The following is a 22987-nucleotide window of genomic DNA, read 5'->3' on the forward strand; positions in this document are numbered from 1 at the left end:
TTACAGTGTTGTGTAGCATTAGCACAGCTATATCAACTTGCGCGTAGATAGTGTTTATAATTGAGAAACTATTATTCACGTGTGTTTTTGTTAGTGCTTTGGAAATGTTTCCAGCACAAGAAAGAAAACACTGTGACAAATTTAAAACATATAGCTGACGTATTCCGTACCATAGACGGTGTTGATTTATACGTTCGCAGTAGCACTGTTTTTATGCCACCTCAGCTGCAAAAATTGTCTTTTTCATTTCAATGTCATGTTTGCACCGAACAATATAGTATCGACTTTCGAGGTATGACAGGCATCTTACGGTACGGTAATAAGTTGCCATATATGTACCATGTAACACACCGGATACGTTACTCCCCAGGTGCAGTATAGTACCAGGTAGCGCACCTGTAATATGTAGTAACCAGCTGCTCTTGGGGGGGGGGGGGCGAAAACGCTAAAGGGGGGCGAAAACGCTAGTGATCTCGCCCCCCGGGGGGGCGAGATCCCCGGGGGGGCGAGATCCCTGCCACACCGGTATTGAAAGTAAAATTTAGTCAACATTTATCAAATTTGAACAAGCCGCTAGATAAAGGACATTAAAGCAAGACATGACCTAACATCTGCGCTGATCCAAGGCGGCAACATCAACTAGAAAGGCCGACATTTGCTTGAGAGCAAATACAGCATATTTCAGCCATCTCCCTCCTCATGCAACAATAGACTGTTCCACAATCACCCATTTGAAAAATCACTTTTACTAATGACAGTTTAACCCAAAATGAATCTTACAAAATTCCCTCGTGCAAGAATGGACTCCAGTGCACCCTATGTGAATTTGCACAATAGACTAGTCCAGAAATAATGAAATATAATGATCTGTTCCAAAGCAAAACAACACCAAATACAATACTCCGTTAGGAAATAATCCTCCTTCCCGGAGGTAAAAATGCTACTCTACACACACCTGGCCGCATCCTGGAGCGCATCACCATCGCTCCATTATGCCCACGGTCCGTTGCCTGCGCTCGGCTCTCCTTGTTGTTCAGTGTCAGGGGTGGACGGTTCGCCACCGGTGGCGGTGCGGGCGAATCATCGTCGGTACCAGTCCCCTCGGCGTAAGCGTAGTCCACTCTCGGTGGTACGTAGTCGTACTGAGCTGCAGTAAACGCTGGCGTCGTTAGGTGCGCTGTAGACATCTGTTTCACACGACGATTAGTTAATACCAATCTCACAAGCAGCCCGAGGATCAACATAAGCAGCAACCCAGCAAACCCGCTAACTCCAAAAAGGGCATAGCGGTGGTTATCCAATTCAGTCTTCAGCTCTTTTGTATCACATGGCACTGCAGTTGGCGCAACAGAGGTGGTCCCCACATCCACAACATCAACCCAGACGGATGCTGACCCAGTACGTGGGTTTTCTGATTGGTCAGTAGCAATGACCACCAAAGTGTAGTTAGTCTTTAAACTGTCTAGTTCGTACTTTGTACTGACGAGTCCCGTGTAAGCGTTAATTGAAAAGATGTCTCTAAAATTCGATAGAGGTTCGATGCCGTATTTGAGTCGACCTTCGTTTGTTGTACAGTTTGTGGATAGGGAAACGTTGCAAGAGGTTGGACAATCCATGTCACACGCGAAGATGTTAAGGTCTGTCAGGTTAGTACCTATTTGTAAGCCCTGTTGCACAGTCGTTCTGTACAATGGTTTGCTGAAAACTGGATCATGAAGATTCGGATTTCCAACGAATATGGAGATAGCCCCGGTCCCAAAGTCATTATTTACACTGCCGTCGCTAACAATGATGAACAAATCATGCTCACCCTCTTCAGAAAAATTATTGATAGTGAAGATTTCTCCGGTAGTTTCGTTGATGGAGAAATATGCGTTTGTGGAAAGGATGATCTTAAAGGAATTGACCAAGTCGGGATCATCAACTTTTACTGTTAACACCGGGGTACCCACTGTCGACGACTGTGTGGAAAAAAATTGACATTATGTCATCAAACTCATTTCAAAATTGTCAACATTGATGATAAAGGTGCTAAGGAAAGAGATAAACAATACTTGGCCATACCTAGGTCATACCTTGGCCATACCTTGGTCATACCGTTGGTCATACCTTGGTCATACATGTACCTTGGTCATACCTTGGCCATACCTTGGTCATACCTTGGCCATACCTTGGCCAAATCTTGGCCATACCTTGGTCATACTTTGGTCATACCTTGGTCATACCTTGGTCATTTTTTTTTTACTCAATGGTCACCACGTAACAAGGCCTGAAGGCCACTCAATGTTACGGGTTACATTATTGGAACTGTAACAGCAACTCTTCGCCCTAGGTCAGAAACATCGTGATTGAGACCAGCCCAATTGCTCACTATGAGTGAGGACTAACTGACCCAATAGGCGAAGCAGGGGTTACGAGGGCTGCTCGGGAGCTTCCCTACCCCTATTTTGGCCGGGATGGTTTGATTCGCTCGGGTGGATGTTCGCACATGTGGCGGTTTCTTTAACGTGCATAGGGTATGGCTCTCCCCACACACGGGACTTCCATTTAACGTCCTATCCGACTCATTTTTCACTTGAGTAAAGTGAGAAAAGTCGTGTAACAAGACCGGCAACACGACAGGTGGATTCGAACCGGCAACCTCTCGGTCACGGGCCGAATACAATACCACTGTGCTACGCGGCCCCACGGTCATACCTTGGTCATACCTTGGCCATACCTTGGCCATACCTTGGTCATACCTTGGCCATACCTTGGCCATACATTCGTCATACCTTGGTCATACCTTGGCCATACCTTGGCCATACGTTGGTCATACCTTGGCCATACCCTGGTCATACCTTGGCCATGCCTTGGCCATACCTTGGTCATACCTTGGTCATTACTTGGTCATACCTTGGCCAAATCTTGGCCATACCGGTCGCGGAAGAACTGGGGTGTGCACCGTTACCCATAGTCATAGCCATACCTTCAATAGTCATTCCTTGGTCATACCTTGGTCATACCTTGGCCATACCTTGGCCATACCTTGGTCATACCTTGGCCATACCTCGGTCATACCTTGGTCATACCTTGGCCATACCTTGGTCATACCTTGGCCATACCTTGGTCATACCTTGGCCATACCTTGGCTATACCTTGGCCATACCTTGGCCATACCTTGGTCATACCTTGGCCATATCTTGGCCAAATCTTGGCCATATCTTGGCCAAATCTTGGCCATACCGGTCGCGGAAGAACTGGGGTGTGCACCGTTACTCATAGTCATAGCCATACCTTTAATAGCCATACCTTAGTCATACCTTGGTCATACCTTGGCCATACCTTGGCCATACCTTGGCCATACCTTGGTCATACCCTGGCCATACCTTGGCCATACCTTGGTTATACGTTGGTCATACCTTGGTCATACCTTGGCCATACCATGGTCATACCTTGGTCATACCTTAGTCATACCTTGGCCATACCTTGGTCATACCTTGGCCATACTTTGGCCATACCTTGGGCAAATCTTGGCCATACCTTGGTCATACCTTGCCTTGGTCATACCTTGGTCATACCTTGGTCATACCTTGGTCATACCTTGGTCATACCTTGGTCATACCTTGGCCATACCTTGGTTATACCTTGTCTCAAGGTTTGTTGGTGTTGGGAAATTTCGAAATCTGCCCCCTATGAAACGACATTTTCTGTATTTTGAGGGACAAATTTTGCTGGTAGAGTATGCTAAATCTTATGCCTTTTTTGTCAAAGAAAAAGATGTTTGAGGGTGATGACATAAGCTACCACGCACAAATTTTCACCATGTCGTTGTGAGCGCCGGAGGCGAAAATCATCGCTTGGGAGGTCCGGAGAAAATTTTAAAATCTTGACCGTCTGAAACGTCATTTCCTGCATTTTAGTGGCACTTTCTTGCTTGTAAACTAAGCTAAGTACGATAGTACAATTTCTATTGGGTTAAACATTTTTCAGAGCAACGTTACAGAAAAATGTGTCCTGCGCCAAAGATGCGGCCGAAGCCCCCCCCCCAAAATATTTTTGGGGGGGGGCGGGGGTCCTGCCCCCCCCCCCCCCCGTGCCGCCGCCACTGGACACACACACACACACACATAGACTCACTCTCTCACACACACACACACGTACACACACACACGTACACACACACACACACACACACACACACACACACACACACTCACGCACACACACACACACACACACACAGTAAATACCAAATCCAGCCTATAGCTCAACCTTGCCTGGACTTGGTCAATAGATGTCGGATGTATGACATAAACAGTAGACCAAACACCATTGCTACATGGTAGAGAAAACTCACCTGCTTAACTGCAGCCATACCAGCAGCATGAACAAACATGCCAGTACAGTCAGAGAAATGGTCCCGATTCTCAGCTGTCTGGTTGTCCCGCATCCATGTACACCTGTTTGGCTCTTGTTTTGAGGTAAGCTGTCGTCCTTTGTCGGCGCCATTGCTGTGAATTGGATCCAAGAAAATGGATACAGTAATAGCAGAAGACAACTCAGTACAAAAGGTTCGCAAACATGAGTTCTTTGGAATATGTCACCGTGAAAAAATTTACAAATTGCGGTGCATAAATTCCTTGCAATACTCATATTTTACGTCTACATCATTCTCTAAAAAGATTGGTGGTCATATGATAAGTCGATTTTTAGTTAAGCTAAGGGCACAACCCGCCGTACGTGCAATATGTTTGTACGTTTTTGGGGGAGGCCTGAAAACTTGGGGAACGACTGGCAAGAGCAGGGAAGGAGTACGTCAACGCACGTTACACAAAGTGTTGTCTGCACGCAAAGTTCTACGGCGTGTCTGCGTGCTCCAAAATCCGTCGGATTCCCTACGAGTTCGTACGGAGGCGGTACTCCACTCACGGGTCCCAAAATATTGCCCACGTTTTGGCACGTAGACAGCACGTACTTGCACGTACGGCGGGTTATGCCCTTAGCTTTACAGGAGTTACAGAAGGGGCGGGCCTCAAAAGCACTCCGTCCCCACACACTCAAACACACACACACACACACACACACACACACACACACACACACAAATACACACACATACACGCACACCTTCCTTTCGCAGGCTTTAGGAGGGGAGGTGTTTATTTTCTGGGGAGCGCCGGAGTCGGGTTTTCAACATGGGCTAAGGTTTAGTATGCCATGGAAGGGAAAATAAACACCCCCGCTCCGAAAGTCTGTCAAGGAGACAATGTGACCGCTACGTTACTTAGTACATGAGTTTGAAAACAGGCATAGTTTTTTCAATGATCTAAAATCTGCTGTAAATTTATTCTTACCTTGCACTGCTTGCAGTTTGTATGTCTGGTTTGTGAGTCACGTGATCGTGAGGTTGCAAAAACCGGTCTGACTACATTCCTCCACTGACCCATATACAAGGAATTCGTGACGTTCTTGCTATATCAATAGAGATTTACCCTTTAAAGTTTGTATACTGACCCTTTTATATAGCGACTTTTCCTGCATTCTTTTATGAATATGGTAGAATTGATATGGTGTCAACCATAGTAAAGTCCACGGCCCTGGTGTCAATCATAGTAAAGTCCACGGCCCTGGTGTTAGCCATAATAATGTCCACGGCCCTGGTGTCTACCATTAAAATTCCACGGCCCTGCAGGTGTCTACCGTAGTAAAGCCCATGGCCCTGGTGTCTACCATTGTAAAGTTCACTGCCCTGGTGTCTACTATAGTAAAGTCCACAGCACTGGTGTCTACCATTATTCTATAGTAAAGTCCACAGCACTGTCTACCATTATTCTACAGTAAAGTCCACGGCCCTGCAGGTGTCTACCGTAGCAAAGCCCACGGCCCTGGTGTAAAGCCTCTATTATTCCATCCTCTGGGGAGGACTCTGCTACGTACATGACCCTACGTAAATATCTCTAGGAACATTAGATTAGGTACACAGTTCCAATTTTGGGTGCTGAGAAGAAGCTGAGTGAGTGTAGGTTTGGTCTTCTATAGCATTAATATTCTCCTTAAACAATGGATAGTGAGTGTGAATGAGTGTTCGAGAAAAACAGCAGTACAGGAGCATTTTTGTTGAACTCTTTAGCAAGAGGATAGCAACAAAGGAACAACACCTTTCCATGATATTAGATATGCAGGTAGTTTCGACAGATCGGCACCAAGAAATGCAAATAAAACAAATTTAGGTACCAATTATGCAAATAATCACCTAATTTGCATAATTAATGATATAGTGCCTTAATTCATTGTAGTGTTATATGTGCCTAGTTTATGTTAATGTTGTTTTGTTGCTCTAGTGGTGTGGGGAGAATGTAACCTCTCCTTTCACAACTGCTGCATGTCCCTGTGGGTGAAACAGAACAACAGATGCCCCCTCTGTCAGCAGGAGTGGGTAGTGCAGAGGATCGGGAAGTAGGAGCTGCAAACTTGTCCATCTACAGACTAGGATTTTCTCAGCAAACCTTTGCTCACATACATTTTTTTCTCATAGAAATACGAGGGGCGTGCAATAAGTAATGGTCCTGACCCACTTCCAGTTGTCTGATCTAAATGAAATTTTGTATGTGTAATAATTCATATCTCTATGGGTATGTTGCAAAAGACAGCTCTGAACTAATTGTGGTTTCTGATTTACTGGTGTTTGAACTTAGTCAGGTGCGAAATGGACCAGGTGTGAAATGGAACCAGTTGAGTGTCGCGCAGTGATCCGGTTTTTGTATTTGAAAGGACGCACACCAAAGAAGACTTTTGATGAAATAAATGAAACTTATGGTGATGATGCCCCATCATATGACCTTGTAAAACGCTGGCATCCTGAATTCAAACGTGGCTGGAAGTCTGTGGAAACAGCTCCCAGACCTGGTCGTCCCTCTTGTGCCATTGATGAGGCATCAGTTGGAGGACCAACCTGGGGTGTCCTACAAAATCGGTGTCCAGAGCTGCATCAAACGATGGGAGAAATGCATAACTCTGGGTGATTCCTATGAAGAGAAAGACTAATAACTGTGCCATGTTTCATTAATCTCCTGCTATGGGAAATGGGTCAGGACCATTACTAATTGCACGCCCCTCGTATCATATCTGTCTTTAAAGATGAGGGAGTAGCCATGATTTTGGACCGTCAAGTTATAGGTTAAAATTATGGACACTGACCTCAGAAAAACAAACACATATAGAGACGTTATAACTTGGTTTAACTGAAACTATGTTAAAGTTTGATCCAAAGCAGAAATAATGCAGAGGAATATATTAATTTGTTTCACAAATGCACAGCTTGCAAAATGATCATAATATTACACTAGAAAGGCCGACATTTGCTTAAGAGCAAATACAGCATATTTCAGCCATACCCCTTCCCGCGCAACATTGGACTGTTCCAAATCACCCCTGCGCAAAAATGGAACATCCTCTTAACAGTACATTATCCCCCAAAGTGGACTGGTATTATGAATTGATTCCAGGTAAAGACAGAGCTTGCTTCTATTTTTCAGAAAATGACAATAATCACAACTTCCATTCAGAAAATTTTCATCATGACTGAAAATTGTTGAATGACTTCATGTAATGTCATTTTTTCAGTACGATAACTAGGTGTAAGTTTAAAAAAGTATAAGCTCCTTGTGATGTGGGTACATTTATTATTGCAGTGAACTTTTTTTATTCAAGTAGGGCATACGATTTAATAATTATCAAGCAGGTGCATGAACCGTAGGAGCGTTTGTTTTCTTCAAGCTGTAAAACTGTTAAACTGTTTTACTTTGTATGCAATCAGCCATCGAGCCTATTCTTATTTTAGTTTAACAACTCAGTCCTGCCAGACCCGGAAGATACGATTGAACATTGTTCGAGGATTTATTTTCGTCTGTCTGGTCAGTCTGTTCATACCCTGGCGCTGAGAGTGTTTTATTGGGCTGAAACTCTGGCAGTTTAAAGTTACTTACAATTTAAATGTTCAGAGTTTATGTCAAACAACAACAGCACTAGGATTACATACATTTGCTCTGGAGAAAATACAGCAGTTTTCGCAAGTTACAGTCCAGTGATAGAAATATGGCCACTATAGACAGGTGGTCACTATAGAGAAAAATGGTGATCTATTGACTAGGAGCCATACGTTACACATGATTTCAGTACACTGATCATTAATCATATAAACATTGCACAGGTAAGCCAATTGTTTAGATGTACAATTAAGTTCAAATAATTCTGAAGAGAAATATTGATGAGAAAATAATCATTCTCGCCACTGTCTAACTTATAATTACGTATCAGAACTAAACGCAGATTTTCTAACTAACGCACCTTTCGCCGACTTCATCAAAGGACCGCCGGCTATCAATCAAACACGGCTGTTGATTAGACTTAGAGTTTCAAACAGTCATGTGCTGTGTGCCAGTTGACAGCGAACTTCATGCTACGTGATGTTTTACATTGCTTGGACCTTCTTTCCTACAGCGGTGCTTCTACAAAATATTTAGACTGTAACACTGAGTCCCACATGTTTTATAGAATAGAATTTGACGCAGAACAGCGTTTTTGCTGGGTATTTTTCTTGAAAAATGTCCGTGGGAATATCAGCGAGGCGGCGACGTAGGGATATCAGACCGTCAACAAAAGTCGCACGGCGGCTAACGGCGCAGCGAAGATACTAGCGCTATAAATAAGCGCTTCAACTAAGGATGGCAACCCGTACAATATTTTTGTATACTGTTGAGCTAAGTAAAGTTTGTTGTTTATGAGGTTTTAGTTGTCTTTGAAGCTTTGACCCGAAATATTTTAAAGTCAAACTGCTGAAGAGAAGTAAGTGACTGCTACGATTATCGTAGATATGGCCCTAAAAAAACTGATAAAAGAAGCCTTCTCAATAGTCTAAAATGCAAGAGCTTCCGGGGGGGCTTCGCCCACCTGGGTCCCCCCCACAGTGGCCCTGCCCCTGGACCCCGCCAGGGACATTCGGCGGCCCCCGGACCCCTGTCCGACGCTTTGAAAAAATTCTGGCGAGAAGTCTGTACGGCCTGAGTCTTCAAGTTAACGTATTGTGTGGTCCCGCTTATGAATATTGATTAGCCTTCGCTTTCCTCTTCGCTGATTGGCTGAACCATTAATTGAATTAACTCTTCCTGCCGGCTAGACGCAGGTGCAGATGTCGGCTCTGTGGGGTGAACGTCCGAAAGGTCATGGCATGGAGAACGAAAGAAAACCAATTTCCCCTAAAAAAAGTGCGGTAATTAAGCCTTTTACAGTACTTTATGCCAAAAATTTTACTTGGATCATTTTAACTATACCAGGGTACAGGGGTGCAAAATATACCGTTATAAGACCGTCAACAACAGTCGCACGGAGCTAACAGCGCAGCGAAAATACCATCGCTAGCGTTTCAACTTCGGATAACAAGTTATAAGTACTGTTGAACTCAGTAACGTTAAAGTTTGTTTTTAGTTGCCTTTGACGGTTTGACCTGAAATAGTGTTACGCTAAACTCCTGAAGAGAAGTTAAGTGACTGCTGCGATTATCATAGATATGCCCCTAAGAACTGATACAATATAAAGCCTTCTGAATAGTCTAAAATGCGAGAGCCTTAGGCGGGCTTCGCTCCCCCTGGCGGGAACACTGCTATACACGGGATCATGAGGCCCCGCTTATGAATATTAATTAGCCTTTGGCCTCCTCTTCGCTGATTGGCTAGGTCTTTGATTCAATTAACTCTCCGGCTGACGCGCACAGGTGTGGCTCTGTGCGGGGTCACGGAAGGTCACGTCAGGAGGCCAAAAGAAAACAAATTTCCCCTCAGAAAAGTGCCAAAATTAATCATTTTAAAGTTGTTTATGTCAAAAATGTTACTTGAATCTTGTTACCAAGTATCTAATGCCTATCTATACCAAATTTCAGGTCATTTAATTGTAATACCAGGGTACAGGAGCCAAAAGTGTAATTTTTTGGTCAAAAATTGGCCAAAAATCGCAAAAATAAGCATTTTGTTGCACTGTACACCAAAAGTGTTATTGAATTTATATATGAAGGGATTATCAAGGCACATCTGTGTCAAAGTTCAGCTCATTCGGTTGCAATACCAAGGTACAGGAGCCAAAAGTGTCCTTTTTTGGTCAAAAATTGGTCAAAAAATCGCAAAAATAAGCATTTTGTTGTACTGTACACCAAAAGTGTTATTGAATTTATATGGGGGCATCATCAAGGCACATCTCTGTCAAATTTCAGCTCATTTGGTTGTAATACCAGGGTACAGGGGCCAAAAGTGTCCTTTTTTGGTCAAAAATTGGTCAAAAAATCGCAAAAATAAGCATTTTGTTGTACTGTACACCAAAAGTGTTATCGAATTTATATGTGAGCATTATCAAGGCACATCTCTGTCAAATTTCAGCTCATTTGGTTGTAATACCAGGGTACAGGGGCCAAAATATACAGTTTTGGTCTAAAATTGACCAAAAAATCTCAATAAAATCATTTTAGAGGCAATTATGAAAAAACTGAGAAAAATGCATCAAGGTATTGACCCATTCTACCCCTGTGCCAAATTTCAGGTCATTCGGTCCAGGAACGGCGGAGATGAATCACTTTGAAGATTTGACAGGAGAAAGAAAGAAAGAAAGAAAGAAAGAAACATTACGAATACAATATATTTCACCATACTATGTATGGCTGAAATATAATGATTTGCTCACTAAGCAAGAAGGACATGTATTGACACGTGTCCGAAATTGATTAACGATGTTCGACAGTGTTAACAATGTGAACTTGTATGAAAAGAAATGTACTTGTAAATGTCACATCAGCCTGGTGAAGCTATTTGTGGAATATTCTACAGAAAACATGTATTGCAACCTTTACGTTTTCCCGGTGTAATTCTTTCTGCTTGCAAACATATCTGCAGCAGCACGTCACCGGAACTTACTGCGCCTGCGCAAACACTGTTTTTTTTAACTTTGTATTGAAATCCCGCTTGTTGCACAGTATATGTTAGAGACATGGTTCCATGCAAAACGTACACGGAGTTTTACCCATATATACGCACACACTTTCTTAAATGCGGACCTTTAGTAAACCGGGAGATTAGCATGTCTATACTTTTTGCGCAGGCGCAGTACGTTCCGGTGACGTGCTTTCAGCAGCTACAGGCATGTTATATATACAAGTAAATCGCTTATTGAGAACATATACTTGCAAAAAGTCATTAGCAGCCAGTCGGCTGAACTGGTGTCAGACTTCACAACATCATACTAGTGGATAAAACGTGATTATGAAGATTAAGCAATTAAGTATTAAAAGGACGGCATGATTAAAAACTAAGTACTTGACACAGCCATGGTTCCATTATTCAAATATTATTATTCCTAGAATTTTTGCAGACTGCACAAAATACGATTGTTCTTGCCCCTGAGGTGTTGCCAAAATACAGAAAAATATATAGAGATTAAGCAATCATAAATCATACCAATTATCTTCTCTACTCGTTATATGGTCTTTCATCTTCTCTACTCATTATATAGTCTTTTATTACGATTAGCAAAGTAGGCTGTTGTAGCATTTAATTTAATTACTCAAATGGAACCCTGATTTGCACAATTCATGTCCAATTATGTTCATCTTAACATAACTTCTAAATGCAGCGAGTTTGAAATTTCAGTCATCGACCACTATGGAATTATGTTACCGTATTGATTATGCAGATGAGTACCTCATTTGCATAAATTATCAGGAAATGCGATTGATATGATATAATATATCGGGTGTATTTGAAGCCAGTAGGTACCCAATGTGTTGAATAATGAGGCTGATTAACGTGGTCGAGGCGCCTCGTTGCCGAGGAGATGATCAACCAATAAAAATCACCCCTGAAGCGTTACCAAAACTGCATTTTAGCATTGCCTTTAACGTTAGTATACAAACGACAATAAACTCATAATTGGACATATAACGATGCCACACTAGTTCGCTATTATCTACCTTCTCCACTCTAGTAGTTACAAAATTCTAAGAGACTTAAACAATGCGTTAGGAGTCAATATTGACCTCACCTTCTGACCGGACTGTGGATTATGAATATGGATTATAAGGCTCTGTCAATTTTTTTTGTGTTTGTATATTTGTTACATGTAATGTATGTGTAGAGGTTATATATCCATTTTCAAGGGCCAGTTTAATTTTAAGGTCTCAGAACACAGTATTTATACGCGACCCCCGTCCCCAAAAGTAGTTCGGGTTAAAATAGTGCACCGCTGTACTTGCAAAGGCCGTAGTTATTCTTCCGTGCACAACAGCGAGGTGGAAACTGTGGTGAATGGTAGAGGAATATATCGTTGTTGACACTGTATAAATTGGATTACGTTGCTTCTTCGGCCGGCGGGAATTTGCGCATTGATACTGTTACCGGCACTTCCTGGTCATCGCCTGCAGTTCCATGACCTCCGCTGGGGGTCAAATCAAAGTGTCTTTTATAGAAAAACGAGCAGGCAAATCTATGCTCATTTTCAGATATTTCGTAGGTTATACCCTCGGCTTCAACATACTAAATTCTTGTAAATTGTATCTGCACCCTACTATAGGTTTTGAGTCGTCGAACCACCTTACTTTGGGGTCCTTAACCATAGGCGAAAAACTGTGTTCTGAGACCTTGAACCACAGCGTGAATTCCCCAGGGATGGACAACAACCTTGATTTCGACTGATATGTTAGGAATTGACGTCGGCTGACTTGAACTGTAACATATTTGTCACCGTCCGACCCGCCGTTACCATGGCAACGGCCGCCAAGACCGCTCCCTATGCTTAAGTATAGGACTTAGTGTGGTCCAAAGCCCGCTCGATCCCCCCCCCCCTTTTTCCGCCCTAAAAAAGGCTACCCCCCAACTCCAATCACTCAGAAAGGTAGAATATGGTCTGACAAGCACCTTGTAGCAGAAAAAGTCAAGCAGAATAGTAAATTTGTTGAGACAATGAGACCAATTAGCGGCCCCTCAGATAGTCCTTGTACGGAGCCTACACCTGTGCTAGGCGCCGAAGTGCAAAGTTGCCCATATCTCAGGAACCAATTGGATTTCTGTTCTAAAACTTGGTACGGTTTTATATCTTGACTAGTTTTATTGCATGAGCGAAAAGAAATCCAAGGTCAAGTTGGTTCAACACTGGGATGGGCTACCCTGCATGGCTAATAGAAAATAGTTTAGATGAATGAATAGAGAACGCTAATTCACCTTTATCCGTAGGGTAACTTATATCCGTTGCTTTTAGATACGGGGAACCTAAGGATATCAAATCAACAGACGTTGAAAGAATTGCAATTTGAAGCCCCCGTCCGTCGACTTGATATCCCTAGATACTTCTTGTCAAAAAGCAACGGATATAGGCTACTTCACGGATAAAGGTGGCGTGAAGTAGCACTGGCGTTAAATGAATAGTTCTAAGTGCACTCGACTACATAACCTCATTTGACCTCTTACGTATGACTTCTGTAGCTATTTTTCTGGAATTACAATTGTCATTAAGGTCAAAACAAAGAAGAGAGTCTGGTGTGCTTTTCTCTTTTTTTTTTAACCTTTATTAACATTCACATAACAGTACATTCAAATAACATTCACATAAAATCATAATACTGTACATAAAAAGTAATTGTGATCAGGCTGTTTTCATAACGTTACAAAACTATTTCTATAATTTATTTTTTATTTTTTTACATAACATAGGTATATACAGTATTTGCCGCGAGAATACAATGCAAAAGTGTGTCACTAGCAGTATGATGGCAGCGTACACCGTACACAATCAATTTTCATCCAGCAGTAGGTCTTGTTTAGCATACCCTCTCCACCATAGACAGAAATGCCTCCAGAAAATTTGAACATCCTTACAATATACAAATAAATGTTCTATGGTATGTTTTTCCTCACAGTTATTACATCGGTCGGTTTCTACTAGATTTGTTTTTTTTTTAGCCAGCTCTTAGTAGTTAGGAAGTGGTGAGCAGTTTTCTCTGCTCTTGCATCGACTGTCTTTTGCACTGGTGTAGAGGCGCTGGTGCATCAGCAAGTTGCGGCTTCCATTATGATAGAATAATTCCTTGAACATGCAGTTGTAGTAGTAGTAGCCCATAGTTTTAAGCTGATTAATCAGCCGTAGGGGCACCACAACAACTATATTTTATGCTGACTCAACAGGCTTTTAGTCCCCTGGTGGTGCCTACGTCCTCTCCGAGGCATGGTGAATGATGTAAATCACCATATGGCTGATACGAGACAGAGGTTTGCCAGGCCTCCATCCGGGTGATTTGTAGTGAATCACCAACTCCAGACAGAATGGTTTGCTCCATCGCACACCGCACCATCACACGTGTGGGGGTTCTTTAACGTAAATTGGGTGTGATCTACCCATACACGGGACCTCCATTTAACGTCCTATCCGAGGGACGGCCCTGGCCGAAGCTAGGTACTCATTTTAACCTGAGTAAAGTGAGAAATTCCTTGAACATACACGTGCACTAAAATAAGCCAATCTGATAAAACATTGACATTGATGATTTTAAAAGACAATTTTGAATTTTTGTGCCAGAAACACTTCAAAGTTTTCCACATGGACCGAGCTGCATCTTTAGAACCCCTCGCCTGTGGAGGTCCCTGTGAAACTCATATTCCTTGCTTACTTTGTGCCGACCCCGATTACCATCCGGCGGATCGTTATGGTCGTGTGGGAAGTAGTAGTAGGGAATGGTGACGTTGTTCATGTCTTTAATGAAAGGGAAGAATCCATACATGTGAGAGTGTTCGCAGAATGTCGTCATCATCAAGACAACCTTGAGTCCGCTGGTTGGTAGGTGCGTCATCCTTTGTTTTGCCACTGCTGACCAGATCCTGTTCCAAATACAGCAGGGAAGAGATGTGAAAATTTAGAGTGTAATCATGTCCAGCATTGTCTAAATCATGAATTTCTGACAAACACTCAACGATATTGATAATTGTCGCACAGTAAAGCTCTTCCCGATGTGAAAGCGTTGTCCACTATTTATTGTACTGCCCTAACTACAACCAACTTAGAAAAACCCTTCTCTGCAATCTTCAAGACCTTTTAACCCTTGATTTGAAAACTACGTCTGGCCCAGTCTTAACTCAACTTTTACTCAGGGGCTCACCCACTTTACCAACAGAAACAAATACCCATAATATGCAGCTTACACGGACATACATACTCCAGACCAACCGTTTTCAAACTGATTGAATATGTTCCTTTAAAATCTTGTATGTATATATATATTTATTTGTTGGATCCGTCACCCCACTGCTGTACTACTATTTAATTTGATCTCACATTGTTGTCCTTTGTTTATTTTATTTTCAAATGTCCTAGTGGTAATGTTAATATTAGCTTTGCTAGAGTGCATTTAGAGTCCATTCCAAGACACCATGCGGATGTTTGTTGCCATTGTTTAGAATTGATTTTAAAGTTTTGTAATTATATGTCTAGGACATTTGATACTTAAGAAATATTTTTAACACTGTTTCAACTTTATAAATATTTCCCTGGTCCTGTGAAACTTTGGAAATATTCATGGTGTGAAATTGGATACTTCTAATGGTTTCTAAATAATGATAACAGCATTCTACCATTATTTACCATTTTCTACCATTTTCTACCATTTTTTGTAAATGGTTCGGTGGGCTGGGAAGATAGCAATTCACACATCCTTGCAAAGTATGGTTGGGTGCCATGCAACAATGGCCCACCACAAAGGATCCACCAGTGCCCAGCAGTGAAGTCTAAAAATATACAGATGCAACAATAGGGCTTACTTTTATGGGGGCAATAAACTAATTCTACCATTTGGCCAGGTTTACCATTTTTTGTAAATATTTGTAAATGTGAAATAATCACAGAGAGGTTTCACAATTATTCTAAATAAAGATATTTTTGTACAGTTACTTTCAAAATGTTTCTAAAATATTCAAAGAAATTCAAATAAATGAGTATTTTCTTAGTCAATTTTTTGAAAATAATTTAATTATTGTGGCTCAGATATTCTTTTATTCAAAGTAATTTAGACTAATTATAAATATCGCCTAAAAACCCTCATGGTGTCTTGGAATGGACTCTACCACTGTGTCTTGTCTTATATGTGTACCAATAAAAAAAGAGCTCTTCCTCTTATAAATGTTCCAATGTCTTTAAATGGAAGCGAGGAAATATGTACACAATACTGTTAAACCAAATGTCATGTTGTAAAAGGCATGGCGAATAATTCTGCAAAGGCAGCATTAAGTGGCTAGAGAATTGGTACCATAGTTGCTAGAGCATTGGTACCATAGTGACTAGGGCATTGGTACCATAACATCCACCAAGTAAATTATACAAATTTCGGGCAAACCAGCACAAGCGGAGCCACGGAGAGTTCCGATAGACTTTTTAATATATCGTTGATGACCCGCCTATTCTTCGGTGTATATCGTGTCATAACACCTGGTCATTTGTTGTAACCACCTCATAAATAAAAAAAATGAGTGGTTATAGCAGGCGTTATGACACCACATAAACTGAAGAATAGATGGGTCAGCAACTCTTAGTTAATCAAACAAAGGGTTTTTATGAAATTTAAAAATTTGTATCAAATTCGAAAGTAAGGAAGAAATATTTGGTATTTTTCTTATACAAAAACAACAACATTGAAATACAGTCTATTTCCATTGTATTTTTGGATCATTTGCTGAAAAAATATTGCTTTGGGAAAATTCAAGATGGCGGACCCACATCGCGGATCCCACCTAAAATCTTTACAACATGTGACGTCATATTTGACGTCAAGGCTGTTGCGTTTGACAGCAAAAGTAGGGGCAGGCATTGAAAATCTGTTAGGTGAACTTTCAGTTAAAATTTGTTGCCGTGAAGTATGCTGGGAATATCGGATTCTTTTTTTCATGATTCAAGCCTTGTAAAATGACGTCATAACAGCATTATATTACGTCATCACGACATGATCATACTAATTTACTTTGCCACTCTAATTTTACTTGTACATTATTCTCTAAAGATTTGGTGGTCATACAATACGAAGTTTATGATCAGAAGAAGTAATATCAGAACCCTCCGTCCCAAATTGCCCCCAAAAAAGCCATGACTGAATTGGGTTAATCGGCACTAAAGCGAGGTTAGTTTGTACTCGGACTACCAGTCACAGTGCAGGTAGAAGCTACATGTACAAATGTTACTTACGACTTGATTACTGGGTTTTCCACGTCAAACGTCAACACCGAAAAGGGTAGTTTATACACATCTAAAGCCTTTGTGACATTTCCTATTGATGATTTGTACGTAATAATAGAAGAATCTTGAATATCCTGTAGTCGACTCTCGTACACATCCCGTGAACTGTTTGTGAAATTTGAGGCTACCATCATTCTTTTTGACGTCAGTGCGTTTAGGAATGTCAAGTTTGTTCGTCTGCCCACGTCTTTTTCGAACCCTGTGAGTTTCGGCACGTCTAGTCTGATAACGTAGTCCATGGAGTCGATCTCCGCACCACAGTAGCTGCCGAGGAGAATGCCACTATTGCCTACCACAGCGCATGTGTTGTAGTGTCCATTAGAGAGCTTAGTGGTGATGTTTCCAAACTTGTACTTGGCAAAGCGTTTAGTAAAATTCAGCCTTTTCGTGTGATTCCTGTGGTATAAGTAAAAAGTGTAACATTTTATAGGACAACGTTGCAGATGTATCTATTGTAGATAAAGGAGACCATTACTCCAGAAGAGGAAATTGCTTTTCCCAATAGATTATGTATGTGGTGAAATACGCAACGTGTGTTTGTAATAGTGGAAAATTGACGAAGACAAGTCTGACTGACCGAACTTCCTCCAAAGCTGTAGCGTTAAACTGCCAAGAAGACTTCGGCACCAGATCCCCAAATTCTCGGTGCTGTGTTAGATGAGCAAGCGGAAGCTCCAGGGGCTCCGGGATGATCGTCCTGTCATATGGCATCCTGTGACAAAATGGTTAGAGTTTTTAGTTGTGTATATAGACTCATTGCCTTCCGCAAGAAGGGTATGTCTTCGGTTGAGCAGCTGCGATTGTGCGTGTAAATATAGGTTAATCAAAGCAACATATCTCAAGAAGCTTTGGATGGATTTTCACAATCTTTGGTATTTGAGTAGCGGTTGTAAAAAGAAACGTCCAGTTTAAAAGTGGTTGACCTGGCATTTTCTATCGGTACTGCAGCGGGCCGAGTGTGTGTGTCCGTTCGTTTGCGGAACGCATAACTGCAGACGTTGCGGATGGTTTTGCACGATATTTGGCAGATATGTAAAGGTTGGGAAAAGAAAGGTCAAGATAAAAATGGGCCTCCTAGTGGCTAGTTGCGGTAATGCAGTGGAGCTTGAAATTTGGAGGTCAAACTTTCTGCAAGAGCAAGGTTCCAGTTTTCAGAAGTCTTGCGGCAGGGAGTAAATGGTGTAAGTTTGGACCCCTAGCAAATTGTTTGGAACTGCAGCGAGCGTTTTCGTTTTGAGATTTGGACATGAATAACTGGGAAGGAGTGGGCGGACCGTCATTTGGTATTTTGATATCTTGGGTGATGAATAATTAGCTAATTTGCATAATTAATATGGAAAGTTTAAAAAATCTGCTGCATTTCATAATAGGATGCTCAAACATGCGGCATATGTAACTGAAAAAGAAAAAAATATTGATAGGCAATCAATTATGCAAATGTATACCTAATTTGCATATCTAATGAGGGTCTTATTTACATAATATATGAGAAAAAGATTTGATAGCCTTCTTTGCTAAGAGAAGACTTTCATTCTTTGAACAACACAATGATTAAATGACATTTTGTTATTTGGTTAGACAAGATGATCAGCTGATAATTTATGCTATATAGGACATTATTTGCATAATTGCCAAGAAGCATTTATGATACATCAGCCGAAAAGGTTAGTTAAAACTTAATAATAAATTAGGGAACTCTATAGCCCAGTTATATCTTCAAAATGACAGGACCATTATAACATCAGTAATTTATTAGGTCTCGAAAGCAGGCGTTCCTCATAATAGACCTTGTTTATTTGGCAAAGGTATGTGGAACTCATAAACTGTATCTCTGTTATATACTTAGTCTGACCCTTGCCTCTTGAGTTATCTTGTTGGCATACACAAACAAACACACACACACACACACACACACACACACACACACACACCAACTCACTCACACACACACATATACACACACACACACACACACACACAAACACACACACACACCAACTCACACACACACACATACACACACACACACACCAACTCAGACACACACACACACCGACTCACACACACCAACTCTCACACACACACACACACACACACCAACTCACACACACACACCAACTCACTCACACACACACACACACTCACACACACACACACCAACTCACTCACACACACACACACCAACTCTCTCTAAAACACACACACACACAGAAACACACACACACCAACTCTCTCTCTCACACACACACACACACACACCAACTCACACACACACCAACTCTCTCTCACACACACACACCAACTCTCTCTCTCTCTCTCTCTCTCTCTCACACACACACACACACACACACACAGAAACACACACACTCACAGACTCTAATCCAGCCTACATAAAGGTCAATCTTGGCTGGAATCGGTCAATAGATGTCGGGTGTATGACATAAACAGTAGACCAATCACCATTGCTACTAAGTGGTAGAGAAAACTCAGCACCTGCTTAACTGCAGCCATACCAACAGCATGAACAAACATGCCAGTAAAGTGAGAGAAATGGTCCCGATTCTCAGCTGCCTGGTTGTCCCACATCCACTTACACCTGTCTGGCTCTTGTTTTGAAGTAAGCTGTCGTCCTTTGTCGGCGCCATAGCTGTGAATTGGATCCAAGAAAATGGATACAGTTGTAGCAAAAGACAACTCAATACAAATAGTTCGAAAACGTGAGTTCTTTGGAATATATCACCGTGAAAGCAGTTATTAATTGCGGTGCATAAATTCCTTGCAATACTCATATTTACGTCTACACCATTCTCAAAGAAAATGTGGTAGTCATATGATATATTTTTGAATTACAGGAGTTACGGAAGCCCGACTCCTCCCCCCCCCCCTACCCCCAATCACACACACACACACACACACACCCATACCCTCCCTTCGCAGACCTTAGGAGCGGTGGTCTGTATTTTCTGGGGAGCACTGCATCGCGGTTTTCAACATGGGCTAAGATTCTGTATGCCGGGGAAGGGTTAAAGTCTGTGAAGGAGGCAATGTGACCGCGACGTTACTTAGTACACGAGTTTTAAAACAGGGGTAGTTTTTTTCAATAATCTGCTGTAAAACTATTCTTACCTTGCACTGCTTGCAGTCTCCGAGACTGTGCAGTTTGTGAGTCTGGTCTGTGAGTCACGTGACCTTGAGGTTGAAAACCGGTCTGACTACATTTCTCCACTGACCCCATATCCAGGAAAAGGACGTTATGACGTCGTTGCCATATCAATACAGATTTACCCTTTAACGTTTGTATACTGACCCTTTTATACAGCGACTTTCCCAACATTCTTTTATAAAAATTGTAGAATTGATATGCATAACATGTATTGGACCAGGTACGTTTGGTCCCCCAAAGCAAACTGCGCTAGCTTGTCAGATAGTACACATTGGTCGACGTTCGAACCAAGCAGTGCTATATCACAACAACATGAGCCATGATGGCGACAACTTCCGAGATCTTCTATTTACGAAATTTTCTGCCTGTACCTGACGCGTCTTACCGCGTCTTTGGTCGACACCAACGTAGTATAAATGAGGGGTCGAAGATATTTACCTCCATGAAATGTCATGAAGGTTATATTTTCAGTTGCGTTTGTCTGTCTGTCTGTGTACAAGATCACTCAAGAACGGCTGGATGGATTGGTTTCATACTTGGTGTCTTGGTGGGGTGTACGTGTGATGAAAGCTGGAAATGATTAGATTTTGCCCCCCCCCTAGCGACTTTCCTTGGTACTGCAGCACAACGTCTAGAGGATGCTTTTCTGTGTCTGTGACGGAGGTAAAAGCCAGGGGGAGGTTCGTGCATCGACTGTTATTGCTGTGGATGGTGAGGACGTCCATTGTGTGGAAAGTTCAACCGTCAAGCTATCCCAAGGACTGGAATATTACGAAGTAGGAAAGCCATGTGGATTAGGTGCAAGAAAGTCATTCAAGGACTGAAGTGCTGGGAAAAGTTGTTTCTTCCTTTTTTATTCTACACTCAGATACACTGTAGTGCTGATTGTAGGTTTAGGTTACTGGCAGACCATAGTACATTTCTGCTGGTTGTAGGCTTGTGTTACAGGTTGGCTAGGTGCCAGGGTTAGTGCGAGTCTATACACGCGCACCTACCTGCCAAACCCGTTTCAATGCTGTTTCCAAATTTGCTCTGGTTAAAAAACCCTACAACACCCACCGTCGCCAGGAAATGTATGTTTTCCATTGCCAATCTTGTTTTTGCTTAATGGTCACCACGTAACAAGACCTGAAGGCCACTCAAGGTTACGGGTTACATGATTGTAACTGTACCAGCATCTTATCGCCCTAGGTCAGAAACATCATGATTAAGACCAGCCCAATTGCTCACTCAGTGAGCGAGGACTAACTGACCCAATAGGCGAAGCAGGGGTTACGAGGGCTGCTCGGGAAATTCCCTTCCCCATTTTGGCCGAATGGTTTGATCCGCTCATGTTCGCACATGCGGCCGGTTCTGAAACGTGCTTGGGGTGTTGCTCTCCCTAAACAAGGGACCTCCATTTAACGTCCTATCCGAAGGACGGCCATAGCCGAAGCTAGGTACTCTTTTTCACCTGAATAAAGTGAGTAAAGTCGTGTAAAGTGCCTTTCCCAGGGGCACAAGATCGGTAACACGGCAGCCGGATTCAAACCCGTGGTCTGTCGATCACGGGGCTAACATGCTGCCACTGCGCTACACGGTCCCATTTTCAGTGAAGTATACAAAAGGCTCGGAGAGGTTTCGCCTAAGCCAACGGTTCGCCTATGTAAGGTTTAAACAAGGCAACAGGGTCGAAGGACAAATACAATTGTATCAAATGAAATATGTTGTTTGGGTGCTTGAAGTTTTATACTACTATGTAATTGGTAACTTACAAGTGCAATTTGTAACTTACCAAGCGTGACAGTGTCAGATTGCTCCTCCTATGTGAGAACTGAACCAATCACGAGATCACACACAAGTAAAATTGACACAAAAGTCACCTACAAGGACATCGTCAAGATGACTGACGTGAGAAAAGCAAGATATAAGGGCACACGGTTCCTGCGCATTCACACGGCCTACCTTGGGGCAGAGAGCAAACATCATCTCCAACTGTGGCGCAAAAATTCGGGACGAAATTGGTGAGAGCCCAACATTTATTCACCTTTTAACAGCTTTATTGACAATGACTTCTTTTCTTCTCTTTAGTTGTTTTTCTTCTGAAGCATGCAATATGCCCCCCCCCCCCGAAAAAATATGCTGGGAAGGCGTCGCCCCACCGAATCAACCTGAAAACCTCGAGTATCTTTTAATGATAGAAATTTACTCAAATCTAGTTAGTCTACCGGTAAAATTTACCCCTCAAAATGCAGGAATGGCGTTTCAGAGAGTCCCGATTTCAAAATTTCGCCGGAATTCCCTTTTGACGGCTTGCTCCTTCGGCATGGACAAGTTGGAAATATGTTGCAGGAGCGTTGCTCTTAAAAGCGTTTAAACTAATAGAAAATTTATTGTCGAACTTAGCTTAGTTAACAAGCAAATCGTGCCCCTGTAATGCAGATAATTACGTTGCAGAAGGTCGAGATTTAGAAATTTCCTCTGGACCTCCCAAGCGACGGCTTGCGTCTCCAGTGCTCACAACGACATGGTGAAAATATGTGGAGCTTGGGTCATCGC

The 22987-nt window shown here is 42.2% G+C and overlaps 1 protein-coding gene across 1 annotated transcript; it reads right to left on the minus strand.

Moving 5' to 3' along the window:
• Positions 1-604: 604 nt before the first annotated feature.
• LOC118427006 (cadherin EGF LAG seven-pass G-type receptor 2-like) lies at positions 605-20458 on the minus strand. The gene is made up of 4 exons (XM_035836642.1): positions 20413-20458; positions 4340-4493; positions 956-1961; positions 605-639 (listed from the first exon to the last, which is right to left on the minus strand). The coding sequence occupies exons 2-4, from the start codon at positions 4430-4432 to the stop codon at positions 605-607; spliced, it is 1134 nt and encodes a 377-aa protein (XP_035692535.1). The 5' UTR covers positions 4433-4493; positions 20413-20458.
• Positions 20459-22987: the final 2529 nt, after the last annotated feature.

The sequence above is a fragment of the Branchiostoma floridae genome, chromosome 12, assembly GCF_000003815.2.
Source record: "Branchiostoma floridae strain S238N-H82 chromosome 12, Bfl_VNyyK, whole genome shotgun sequence".
Classification (NCBI taxonomy): Eukaryota; Metazoa; Chordata; class Leptocardii; order Amphioxiformes; family Branchiostomatidae; genus Branchiostoma; species Branchiostoma floridae.